This window comes from Asterias amurensis, chromosome 21, assembly GCF_032118995.1.
Source record: "Asterias amurensis chromosome 21, ASM3211899v1".
Taxonomy (NCBI): domain Eukaryota; kingdom Metazoa; phylum Echinodermata; class Asteroidea; order Forcipulatida; family Asteriidae; genus Asterias; species Asterias amurensis.
The window spans coordinates 7831958-7845506 of record NC_092668.1 but is presented as its reverse complement, the minus strand read 5'-3'; the positions used below and the strand labels follow the sequence as shown (position 1 = coordinate 7845506).

Genomic DNA, 13549 nt, shown 5'->3' with positions numbered 1-13549 from the left:
AAAATGTCCATAGATTTACATTAAACTTACAGGGTTTGAAGATAATGATAGTGGAAAGCTGCCCTTCAAACATTACTTACTGAGGTGCTGTAGTTTTTGAGAAATGAGTAAAACAATGTCATGAAAATACGTTTGTAAATGATTAAAATAATTTTCGTCTCATGAGACGGAAACTATTTTCATGACATTGTTTCACTAATTTCCCAAAAACTACAGCACCTCAGCTCATAATATTTTCAGGGAAGCTTTCTACTATCATTATCTTCAAACTGTGTAAGTTTAGTGTAAATCTGTACACATTGTGTTTTTTGTCCTACAAAAGTTACATAGACCCTTTAATCACATGTCAAAACAACATTGTGGTTGTATTGTCTTGTAGCTTTCAAAAACTGTGTAAGTTTAGTGTAAATCTGTACACATTGTGTTTTTTGTCCTACAAAAGTTACATAGACCCTTTAATCACATGTCAAAACAACATTGTGGTTGTATTGTCTTGTAGCTTTCAAAAATTTGAACATTTCATTAAAAAAGATAAACCCATATTAATCTTTACTGCCGGTAAAAACAGGATAGGTTCAAATAAAATAAAAATTCCTGAACCTGAGGTCAATGTCACAAGAGCTAGGATTTATCCTAAGTGCAAATCAATCGTAGTTGGTTAGTAAAGTGTGATGTCCATTACAAATCATTATGGTGATACTGACAACTCATAGTACGATAAATCTTAGTGCTTTGTGGAATTGAGCCCAGATGTCATTAAGTCATAATATTTGCGCAGTCTTATAAAATGTGACCCATTAAATGATATATAAGTACTTAACCCTCTTTTACTCTTTCCTACCAGTCCAAATAGCAAGTTCAAAAGTAAATTGGCAAATTTCCTGAACCATGTCATCAAGCCATAATTTGTGTGGCATATTGTATCTTAGGGTACATTAAACAATTTATTCAAAAAACGCAACCCCAGTTTGACCTTTCCTCTGGTCCAAACATAGATTCAAAATAGAAAAGTAACTATTTTTTTAACCAGACGGGATTAGGATATGAATTAGGGTCCTATTACTACGTGGTTCTTATATTATGAAGGAACAGCAGGGTTAATTTCAGGGGTAGGGTCAATAAGATTGTTGAAGTCAGTATCAGAATGAAGATTTAGCTAAGTTTTTCAGGCACACTTAAAAAAAAAACAATGAGGGCCTGTCAGAAGTAAGGGTGTTCTGTCTCAATGGCAGGCTCAACAAGAAAATTTAACTGGAATTCTGGTAAAGAAAACTTCTTGGGAACTGGGCTTGCATTTGATGTAAATGACTCGGACTCGGACACAAGGACTCGACTACAACACTGGCGTTGTATCTTCTGATGTCCCTCCTTTACTTACATGTAGACTGTAAAAAAGTACCTTTATATCTTCCAGGGTTATTTTATTCAAATTATCATTTTTCTTTAAATGTCAAGCTTTGACAAATGCACCAAAACAGAAGAACTAAGTCACAGCCATGCCGCTGCTGCATGCAATAATAATAACCAGAGTGTTGGGCGCAACCTTTGAAAAGATGGACTCTTTCAAAATTCACACAAGCTGGTATTTTTTAAGGCGCAAACTTTGTATCAAATTCCAAAATGCTTGAGCAATCTTCCAAACAGAGGTCATCTTCAAAGTTGGCCCTTAAGCGTTCCCTGTCTTTTCTAGCTTGCAGTCCATTTATTGAGAAACATTCGGGAAATGTATGTGTCTGCAATCTTCAAAACGAAAATGAAAAAAATATAAAATATAAAAATAGAAGCGAGGTTTTATTTATCAACGTGATAACTAAATTAAAATTCCTTTACGTTATGTTAAGTGTTCTTATAATCATCACAGTGACCCCCGTAAGTGTTGATGAACAAGCAGTGAAAGGGATCCTACTAGCAGATATTTAAAAATTGCGTTACAGCAAGCCTATAGTTAACAAATTGCGTTACAGCAAGCCTATAGTTAACAAATTGCGTTACAGCAAGCCTATAGTTAACAAATTGCGTCTTGTCCAGCGCCTTGTCATTGGACAAAAATATTGTTTCTATAATTTTGAGTACTTCATCTTGTACGCAAAGCGCCTTTGAAAGAAAGTTTGAGAAAAAGTTGCCAGAAACGCTGCGAGCGTTAAATTTATGGGTGAATCCTGTATATTGACAGCCTTACGTACATGTCAATTAGCATTTTTGAGATGTGGTGGCCACTATAGGAGTGCACTGTTTGGTTTGGGTGTTAAGAGTTTAGCCAAACCTGCATGGAATAGTGTCATCTGTGTCCACCATACCTCAAAATTGCTAATATTAGCAACAGGTCTATATTAATATGGTGCTCAGTGGTCATAGGCGACAAGTAGTGTGCCAGTATAACCATATTGAACACTGGTTAGTGGCTCAGCTCATTCTCAAGGGATCCATAAGTTGCTGGTTGATGAGGCATTCATAAATACCTAGGTGTTTATCCATTCTGATTGGTCGAGAGGGCATCACGAGGGGTTGTTTGAACAGATGATATAACACCAGCAAAAAGTGTTGAAACATGGGCGCGACACGCGAGCTTGCACCTGTGCGTATAGGACAGTTTCTTCATTCCTATTGGTCGAGAGCAACGGCCGAAACAGTTGTGCAACGTCACGCGATACGCGTGACGCGAACAGCATTCCCTTATAAGTAGTTGTTTACCCAGGGGCCTTACCATTTAATAGCTGGAGGGGTGTTGTGTTGAAAGAAATCATTGAACAATCATAATTTTTGCATTTTATTCGCCTTTTGACCAAAAAGTGTTGATATTTTTTGACCGAAAAGGTATACATGAATGGGAACCAAAGTGTGTTGAATCGGTTTTCAACTAGTGGTTTAAACCCACCAAGGCCTGGTTCTTGATAATCATTTCATCATCAGGTGTAAAACTACATTCATTCAATGTTATTATTTTCAAATTTGCATCTTCCAAACCACATGTACATTTAACAGATGTATTATCTTTATAGCTTACACACATGCAGTGTATGAAAAGGTTAAACCAAGCACACACCTTTTCTCACCAATAAAAGGTAAATGAAAGTAATGCACTACCTTACCTGGGTTCATAGCTCGCACTTGTGGATGCTTCTCTTGACTGAATACCATGTATTTACCCATAGGTCTCTTTGGCTTCTGTGGCATACCTGTTTTTGAAGTCACATATCTTGGTGAATTCCTAAAGAGATAAGATCAAGCATCATGATCATCAAACACACTTTACACTACATGAACATGTTACTAACTCAATCTATCTTGAAATATTTATTCTTGTTTTTAAAGGCAGTGGACACTATCGGTAACTAATACTCAAAATAATTATCAGCATAAAACCTTACTTGGTGACAAGTAATGGGGAGAGGTTTATACAGTGTAGGGGTGTCGGAACATCTAGGGGTGTCGGAACCCTATGGATGTCGAAATATAGAGCAGTCACCATTATTAAGGGGAAAGATCGTCCAAAAAGCAATTTCCAAACTTCACTTCGCTTGTGGGCCAAGCTGCTACTTTAGCCATCACACGCCAAATTCTAACACGCTGATACTTCTTTTCATATTCGCCCCCCCACCCTCAAGCCCCCCCCCCCCAAAAAAAAAACAAGTTTTTTTTTTTAATAAATAAATTCCTGGTTTACATGCCTCGTGACGTTGGGGTTAATTAGAATAGATAATATATATTTATTTTTTTTGCATCCGTTTGTTTTTTGTTTGTTTTTTATAATGATATGTCTCCAATCAAATGGTTCCCTAATGTTTTTAAATCCTCCATTTTCCGTTATTGTTGCTAGGGTTTTTGATAAATCAATAAATAATTAAAGATTTATTTTCAACCGGGAAATTTGCCGTCTGCACCGTGTTCAGTCATTAAGTTTTTAAAGCCTCGTTTAAGCTAGGGCCGCGCTAAATAATTGCGACCATGAATGATGGACTCCACGTCGGTGAAAGTGCGGCGCCATTTTTTGGTTCATTGGGCTTTGAAAAATGTTAAAGCCATGGACACTTTCGGTAAACAGGACTGTCGAAAGGACACACTTCGTGTATCACAACTTTTAAAATAACAAACCTGTAAAAATTTAGGCTCAATCGGTCATCGTAGTCAGGAAAAAATAACGGGAAAACCTGCTCCTAGAATTATTTCAGTTTCGTCCGCTATCGTCTCGTTTTGGGAGACAATAGCGGACGAAACCGTAATAGTTCTATGTAGGAGTTGGGAAAACCCACCCTTGTTTCTGCACGTTTCGCCGTGTCATGATATGTGTTTTAAACAAATATGTAATTCTAGATATCGAGAATTGATAATTGTTTTAATGTTTTCTCAAACAGTAAAGCATTTCATGAAACAATATATTTCAAGAGGAGTCTTTCACCCTTACCTTCTCACTTCTGTAAACCCTGTAATCAGAGATGCAACCAGGAAAACAAAATCTGTTTAACAATTTTGCGGTGACGTTTTGGACACTTAACCACCCCCAGAAATAGGGACAAACCCAGGCCCAATTTCATGGCTCTGCTTACACTTTTACAGCCGAATTCAGCGCTTAGGATCACATGCAAGTACCAAATTTCGGCGCTAGCCTTGTACGAAGACGCACGCGCAGAACCCCAAATTCGCCGTTAACCCGTGAATTACGCTTGCCGTGTAAGCACAGAATTCCCTGCTTCCGTAAGCGCCGAATCTGTTCTTACGTTAAGCAGAGCCTACTTCTAGAAGTTCTAGAAACTATAGGCCTAAGGCTCCCCTGCTCACAGTCACAGGGGAGCATTATACATGTAGTTTCTAGGAACAAGTAAGCAGAGCCATGAAATTGGGCCCTGGACCAATTTGTTGCGGTCGCCGGAGGTGAACATACAGAATCTGTATACTTTTGGGGGATCAAACAAACTTTGGGTTGCAAAAAAAAACAATTATCAATTCAAGTGTATCGTAGGAGGTCCTGTTTTTTGAGGTGTCCCTAAAATCATGGCAAATCTTTTACCTCTCTGTGCGGGATGTAAACAGTCCCTTGATACAAAAATTGTGGTTTTATTTGCCAAGCAAAGAGTCTCCTCTCCCTTGACCAAAACTTAGGAACACGTAAGGCTCCACTAGTTACATATTTGCACTTGTAAATGCAAAAAGTTTGGTATTTTAAGCATTTCTACAAGGTACAAAAATATGTCAATAATGTTGAGGCCATATTAAAAAAATTGCCCACCGAAAAAGCTTCATCAAACACTATTTCAATTCACAATTCACGATGATCAAATCATGTGATTGAATAGACTTGTGGACAAGTCGTTAAATCTGCCCCACGCGCTGAGATAGTGCTCTTGCTCCCCGATTTCGACTCCTCATTAACGACTTGTACAAGCTGACAGCAGTTTGTGCACAGCCTATGGGCACTTCAGCCGAAATCGTACGGACGCATCTGATTGGTCGATGTCGCTAAACTATGAATATTCAACATGTATGCTATTAAACGGTACACCCTGTATTGGATGGGTTCGGTAAGTCACATGTATGAATGAACGATCAACAAAACTGTCAGCGTGTATTTATATGCCTACACGACGTGCATATTAAATAAATAACTTCGTCTTAACTTGGTCTGTAATCAATCATAGACGTGGTTGATAAACTTGAAGAACAAGATATAGAAGCAGCTGTCAAGAAGCCAGTTTTCTCAAGGCATGCAACATGCAAGAGATCCGCTCCAACGACGACAGGTCGCAAGGAAGAAGAAGAAGCCACCATTTATATGCACGCCAACACACACACACAGCGTGTTCCGATGAAAGGCAATGACACTTTTGTAAACAAATGATTTGCACGGTTGCACCGGCCGAATATTCGATGTAATCAGTTGGTGATGGTTGGTGCATAATGTGTTGACATCATGAAATCAAAACAGGTGAGCTTGCTGTTAAGTTTCTAAAACTACTAATAAATTTGCGTTGACAAATAATATTGCGAAAATCTACCTCCATGGAGTTACCGGTAACTTGGTTTGGGGCTTCTTAATCTTAGAAGAACAAGTCTTATTTTTAAGTAAAATTTAAACAAAACATGTGTTATTGTTCATATAACTCAATGGTTCCACCATGGAGGTAGTTTCTACCTCCATGGTTCCACAACAAGCACTTTCAGTGGCAGTTGCACCGACACACACAGGTTATTAAAAGTGGGCCCCTACTTTTGTTGCAACGGTTGTATCTAGAGACATGAAGGTAGCTAGAGAGTAGAGTCTCAAGCAATGCAAACAAGTACCAAGTTTGTGTTTTTTTATAGAAACAATAACAAAACATATAAAAAAATGTTTAAAAAGTTCAAACACAAACTTAGATAAGATTTGAAACTACATGAGAGTCTTTATTTGTGATGGTGTTGCCTCGAACCTCACTTGAGCCCGTAAATAATAGGTAGGTTTTATAAACTGCATGTTATGTCAGCAAACACGTGAACGTGAAAGTCAAAAAATTGTGTTGTTAGGTGATGTCACCACTTTGGGCTTAATTAATGCTCACGTCAGACGTCTGCACCTGACGTGAAAAATGGTAACTTCATGTGTGATTTTGGCACCACAATTTTCTGACATATATGTTAGCGTTACGTATTTTCTTGCGTAACATGCTAAACCTCCCTAATGACATAGACAATAAGTATTAACCTATCATACTACGGATAGTATTACACAATCAACATAAGTTCAGGTCAACATTGTGTGTTTCTATCTTTTCTCTACAGGGTCACATGGCAGCCTGACAGTGCAGGGGAAACACTCCACATTTAGGAAGGAAGTTCATTCCACCCCTCATCTGCTGTAAGAACTGTGAAAGTTTGATCTCCTACCTTACTACGAGTCATGGGAAAAGTTAGCCGAGATGGATCTGCATTGGAGTGAAGATTTGTACGCAAAAACTGATACAACTCAAGACACTCATTAAATTACTCTGGTGCCTGATTAAGAAAGAAAGTTTCATACAAATAAAATAATCTTAATTGCAATCCTCTGTTTAATTGGTAACCAATGAAGCGATCTTAGAAGGAGCATGGCGATCTAACCAAAGTATAACACGAGCAGCCCAGTTCTGCAAACTTTGAAGTCTCTTTTAAAATATGCATGTGGGATTTCTGTAAGCAGCCCATTACAACAATCTAACCGAGAAAGAAACATGGCTGCGAATCACATGATGTTATGCATCGTCAGATACAGTATACTTCCTAATCTGTGACACATGAAATCGAACAGACTTGCAAAGCTGCAGCCGATTTCACGAAATGTTAATCTTAGGGTTTGCATGTAACGGTGCAAGGCTGGGACTCAACCTAAGTCGTAAGATTAACACAAGTTGGAAAGAGTTTGGTGAAATCGAAGGCAGGTCTATTTGATCAGTCATAGACATTTCAATCAAAATATGTTCCAAAGTTCTTGACTGATGTGGATGGTGCATTCTGAATGGTTCCAAATGTAAGAATGACATTCATACTGTGCAATTACCAAAAATTATTTTATAAATTTATTCTTTTTAAATTGATTCTTTATAAATGTTCAAGTTAGTTTCCCCTATCCACTGTTTACATTTCTTTACGGTCTTCTAGCAGTGTCCACCCCGAATCCGTTAGTCTGAAGGTTCAATGGTCCGAGGGTTCGATTGTCCGAACGCACAAATTTCCCATAACCCGCATAGTCCGAAGGTTCATTGATCCGAAGGTTCACTGATCCTAATAAGGTCCGATAGTCCGAATCGACGATCAAACCTTATTGTCAATTCGGACTATCGGACCTTATTGTTAATTCGGACTATCGAACCTTCGGACTATTGAACCTTCGGACTAACGAACCTTCGGACCATCGAACCTTTGGACTATCCAGCTGTAACCCTTCTAGCACCCGCCTAGTTTGTAAATTGTTTAAAGTGTTTTGTAATAAACAGTTTTTGCATAATCCTTGGTCACCCACCCACTATATTCATATAGCAACCTGGAGGTGCAAGGGAAACACTCCACATTTTCTTTCTTTATAGTTTCTACCAACTGAAGGGATTTTTATTGTTTATTGCTCAATTTATTGTTTATTTCAACCACTGGTTTGCTTTTGTTGATCGATTTATCAATAAATTTATTTCTTATTTTTTGTTTGAGGCAAACTACAATTTGAGTCACTGTTCCTTTTTTGCATTTCATTGTGTCTTTACCATACTTGACCCTTTTATTAATTGTTATTAATTGTTACGATTGCTTGGAAGTGAGTAGTGTTTTTCATGGTTACAGTTGCTTAAAAAAAATTAAAAGTACAGCTGCTAAGTGTCATATGAAACCTTGTCTTGCAATCTCTGGGGCAAGTAGAGTGTATGTTGATGATTAGCTATAATATCTTTAAAATACATCGACATCGGAAAAGAGTTACTGAAAATTTTCCGGAATCCCTGCGATCCGCACATGACTGCCCTGTGAAACTTGTCCACAAGACTCACATATCAACTTCCACATGTCGACCATGGTTTTCAAAATCGCTTTTTAGATGAAAACTTAAAATTTAAAAAACATTTGTCAGTAAACAAATAATGAATTTTGGGACTGGTAGTAATACAAAACTGTAATTTATGTTGCAACTTGTCCAGCTTTCATGATTAAAACACATTTTGATTGGTAATTATTTGACATAACGTACTGTCCAAGTTTGATTTATCCACAGTCCGAGCAGAACACATCGGGTTAAAGGACTGCATTGGACCATTACCATTGACCGTGGGCATTATTTATTTGCATGAGGCAACTCACGGATATTAAACAGATAATATAGTAATGCATTTGAAGATGATTTAGTAAGTTCAAGCTCTACAGTATTAGAAACTATTACTACCCTCTTATAAAAATGGACTCGTCTGCAGGATTGTCTCCGCGGCAACCGTAATGTATACCGCGTTCATACTTGAATACATGAATACCTACCGCTGTCAGCTTGTACAAGTCGTTAATGAGGAGTCGAAATCGGGGAGCCATCAGTTCGCGCGAGAGCAGTGATCTCGCGAGAGCACTATCTCAGCGCGTGGGGCCGATTTAACGACTTGTCCACAAGTCTATGGGAAACTTTAGACTATCTGCCAATCACCAAGAGAGGGCGCTCTTCACCAGGTAATGTCAACAACTCGGGAATAGGAGAAGCATGAGTGACGGTCACTGACAGCAAATACCTTGTGTTTTGCGTGTTTTTGATTTTGTATTTAGATTTAGCCAAACTGTATTTTGTTTTTCATAACACAATGCCAGCATAAACCAAACTGTTCTGTAACAGGACATACTGGACACGAGTTCCCCCAAGGATAATAAGCGGTGTGCATGAGTTTTTGGGAGTGTTTCTTCTAGGGTAATTAGCAAATATTCCAAAATGCTGACCTACCAAAAATTGAGAAGAAATCTGAAGTTTAGTTGTATGAAAATGAATCTGATTTAATTTTCAAGAGGCTGAGAGACTTCTAAATATTTTTTGAGTATTTTTTGAATTTTTAGCATTTACCATTGTTTGCTATAGGAGTTGTGCACCCTTACCTGGTAGGTCTGCTGCCCTCTAGTGGCAGAGCTTTCAAAAAGTCTCCCATTGACTGAACATTCTGCTGAGCATTCTTGAAAAAAAAATACAGAGGCTTAGAGAAGCCACGTGCCTTAAATAATTTTCTAATATTTTTTTAGATCTGTTTTTAACCCTCGTATCAATATTATTATAAATATTAAAATTTAAACATCAGCTTGGTGATTCAATTATCACTTTTTAATTTTTTACGCTTTATTATACACTTTCGGTACAGAAAAAAAAAAGTTCACAGATTTACAAGTAACTTACAGGGTTTACAGAAGGTAATGGTGAAAGACTTCTCTTGAAGAATGAAATGTTTTACTTTTTGAGAAAACATTTTCAAACAATATCAATTCTTTATAGCGAGAATTACAGATTTATTTTAAACACATGTCATGATACGGGAAACGTGTGAAAACAAGAGTGGGTTTTCCCGTTATTTTCTCCCGACTCCAATGACCGATTGAGCCTAAATTTTCACATGTTTATGTTTGTTATTTTATATATAAGTTGTGATACGCGAAGTGTGGGACTTGGACTATAATGTTTACCAAAAGTGTATAATGGCTTTATTAAAGGGGATTTTTTTTTTATAAAAATAATAATAAAAAAAAAACAGATTTAAAAGCCAATAATTTATTCACACTTATTATTTAATTTAAAAAAAATATATTTTTTGCAAATTACTATGGTAACTTTTAAAATGTCATAAAAAATATTGTGAATAAAAAGACAACTGCTGGCTATACACATACACAGAGTCTCACAGAGTCACTGCAGATATTTATTTCACGTATGGCTTCACCGGGAAACCATTCTTTCAATGTCCATCAAGTTTTAATTTATGTTTGCATACTTTATATAAAACAAATGAAGATAATTAGGGCAACGGTTGATATATATATCGCATCATTATTTTTTTCCCAATTCAAAGAAAAGGGCATAATACCGTGAAAACTGGTATGTTGAGGAGGATGTATCCTGGTGTCATGTGTTTTCAGTAGGATAACAGGAAAATTGTTCACAATCAAAAACTGAATGGTTTGTTTTTTTTCAAATCATCTATCCAATTTTTAAACAATAACACTTACACGTCATGGTGCGTTGAAATTTTTACAGTTTTGGTTTTACGTTGCGAGAGACAGTCCGCCATTAACAGGGCTTATGCATGCACGACATTGGAGCAACGTCATACCTTTTCACACCTTTCATTGGTTGGTATTTTTTTTAATATTCAGAAGCTACTATGGTGTGCAAAATAAATCAAAAATATTAATCAATTACTACTTAACAAATTTAATTACATTTTTGACATAAAGCATTATGGCTACTTTATTAGAATTCAGAGATATCATAAGGCATGAAAGTAAAACACCCCACCCCCCTTGAAGCACACACACACACACTTCATAACAATCCGTTTTCCTCCATTTCAGACCAGTAATGTTTGGTTTCAGGAGATAAGAAACCAATCTATGATATTTTCTCTTTAATGTAGACTTAATATTTTTTACGCTTATAGGAATTTATTACAGTAGGCCTATGCAGTTAATCAAAAAAATTGTTTTTTGTCATTTTCACTTAAAATATTTTTATTTTTCCCTCATATTGGCACACCATAGAATCCCAAATAGTAACCACCTCACGTGATCCATCTAGTGACTAAAGCAGAATGAAACTCAATCTAGTAGATAGTAATTTTATTTTGAACTTTCGAGGTTAGATGATGTTTCTTAAACTACAGACCGTGAGTAAACTGCATAGCTTCTGTCACCGGTGCAGCTTGCACAATCTCGCGGTAAACGGGAACCAAAGTTGGGGACCGAAAACATATGAGGGTCGATAACGTATGACGCTACGATCTAATTTACCTCAATGAGATATCCCTTTTTGTAAAAAATGTTTGAATAAGTGGTGGCGCCATACGGAAAGTTATCCAAGGTTTACCTTGTTGTAAAACATGTGGTGAGCACTCTATTGGTTTGACATAACAAACTGTTCAGTGCCCGTGATGATTTAACCAAGTTGACCATGTTGAAGGAGATGGGCGCTGCCATTTTGTTCTTGCTTTGGTTCAAGACGTTCCTCGTGTTAGTGGGAAACTTTCTGCCAATCACCAGGAGAGGGGGCTCTTTACCAGGTAATGCCGTCAACGTTTTTACGAATATTATGGGGCGCCGTTTATGACTTTATTACGAAACCAACATATACTAGCGGGATGCCGCGCTTCGCGCGGCATCCCGCTAGATGAGGAGGATTGTAGTATACAAATGTTGTAAAAGGTAATGTGGGGGTAAGGGAGTTATTCTTACAGGTAATAATCATTTCGTAGGATTGGATTAGAAATTGTATTTATAATCGATATGGAAATTTGTCATTAATGTTGTATTTTGATAACAATTAATTGTTGAGCGTGCACAACTTAGTTGTGAAACGTTGCGACGCGTCGCCTCCCCTCCTCACCTTCTCTCTTGCGTTCTCCAACTAAAGGAATTGGTGTTTGTTTCTGGAACTGAGCTTTAATATTGGGGAAGGGTATACTTGGCATGATATGTAGGGTATTTCGTAATATTTTAGTGTTGATCGAGCGGGCCAACGCATTATCCGTAATGTGGAATATGTTTCGCCTCTTTACGCGTAGTTTTAATTCAATCGGCTTTTGTCATTGTATCAATTTTATCCACTGCACTGAGTATTTCCCAGCTAAGATGACTGTAAGGGTAACAATGCTTAGTCGACTAAAAATACAGCACGTACACTGCTCCAATGACACACTTATTTTATTGTGTTGAGCACATTTGGTATAATTCAGTTACACTTGGCAAAATGTACATCCTGAGTCCCGCCCAAACTGCTTTCATTATAGTTACGAACTTTGTGAAACATTTGCCTTGTTATTTTGAGGGTTTGTACGTCCAGTTTGGTTAGTTTATATGGAGATGGGCCAATCGGACAATGTATAGCACGCTGAATTTGGAATCAGCAGTGGTATTTGGTTCCCTTAGCAACCAATCCATAGTCACCGATAGCCACGGATTTGAGTGGTCTAAGTCTGGTCTCCCCCCTCAATAAAAATCAACGCTGCTAATAGCAGAGGAGATATCCGACTAAAAAGGCTTGTATGAAAGTGGCACCCTCTTTTAAAACAAACTCATAATCACAGCCACTAATAGCCGCGGAGTTTATCTGACTGAAAAGGAAGCTTCGAAGAAGTTCTGGTATACAGCAGATAAAAAAAACCGCGCCAGTTGGTATGGACTTTAACGACAAAGTCAATTTTTGCAAAATTGTATTGAAAATAAATAAATTTAATGATTGGTTGCTATAACTGTTGAATGATTTTGGCTTTGTTTCCAATAACGTGTACACGATTTTAAAATCTAAGGCCCCATTCATCGTGATTTATTGAGCGTACGTCCAACGACGCATACAAAGTTTTCGGAGCACCAAATAAAGCGAGTTTTCGGAACATGCTGATCTAATCTAATGTTTTTACCACTGCTTTTAAAGGAGTAACAGAGCGTCGGCCTCATTAACTTTTAGTTTATTCTCATATCAATTAATTCTCATGTAAACTTTCTGGTCAACATCCGCCGTGGCGCGCGCCCCGCGTGACGAAGTCCCCTGATAAGGGAGCGTCTCAAAAGTCGGAACGGTAGGAACGTTCTTTTTGGATCGCAAGAGTATCCCCGCCGCTTTTGTCCGTTCCACAGGACCGGTCTTTTGGAACGCTCCGCGTATACTCTGTCATGATGTTGCGATCCTACGGGCATATGCCCGCAGGAACGTTCTTTTGTGCTAGGAACGTGCCCGACTTTTGAGACGCTCCCTAAACATCCAATTTTATATGTTATCATAATTATCTGTGGAACCCTATACAAACTAAAATAGAAACGGTAATTTTATTGGTCTTTAATAACTACTCCTACATTCTCTCACTTAATTCACTTTCAGAAAAAAACATTT

The 13549-nt window shown here is 37.6% G+C and overlaps 1 protein-coding gene across 1 annotated transcript in view; it reads right to left on the bottom strand.

Annotated features, from left to right (window-relative positions):
* LOC139952976 (transcription factor A, mitochondrial-like) overlaps positions 1 to 11675 on the bottom strand; it is a 71309-nt gene extending 59634 nt beyond the window's left edge. The window contains exons 1-2 of the mRNA XM_071952328.1: positions 11531 to 11675; positions 3090 to 3208 (exon numbers count right to left, since the gene is read on the bottom strand). Coding sequence (XP_071808429.1) covers positions 3090 to 3208; positions 11531 to 11640 — 229 coding nt within the window. The 5' untranslated portion in view covers positions 11641 to 11675. The remainder of the gene's footprint in view (positions 1 to 3089; positions 3209 to 11530) is intronic.
* Positions 11676 to 13549: the final 1874 nt, after the last annotated feature.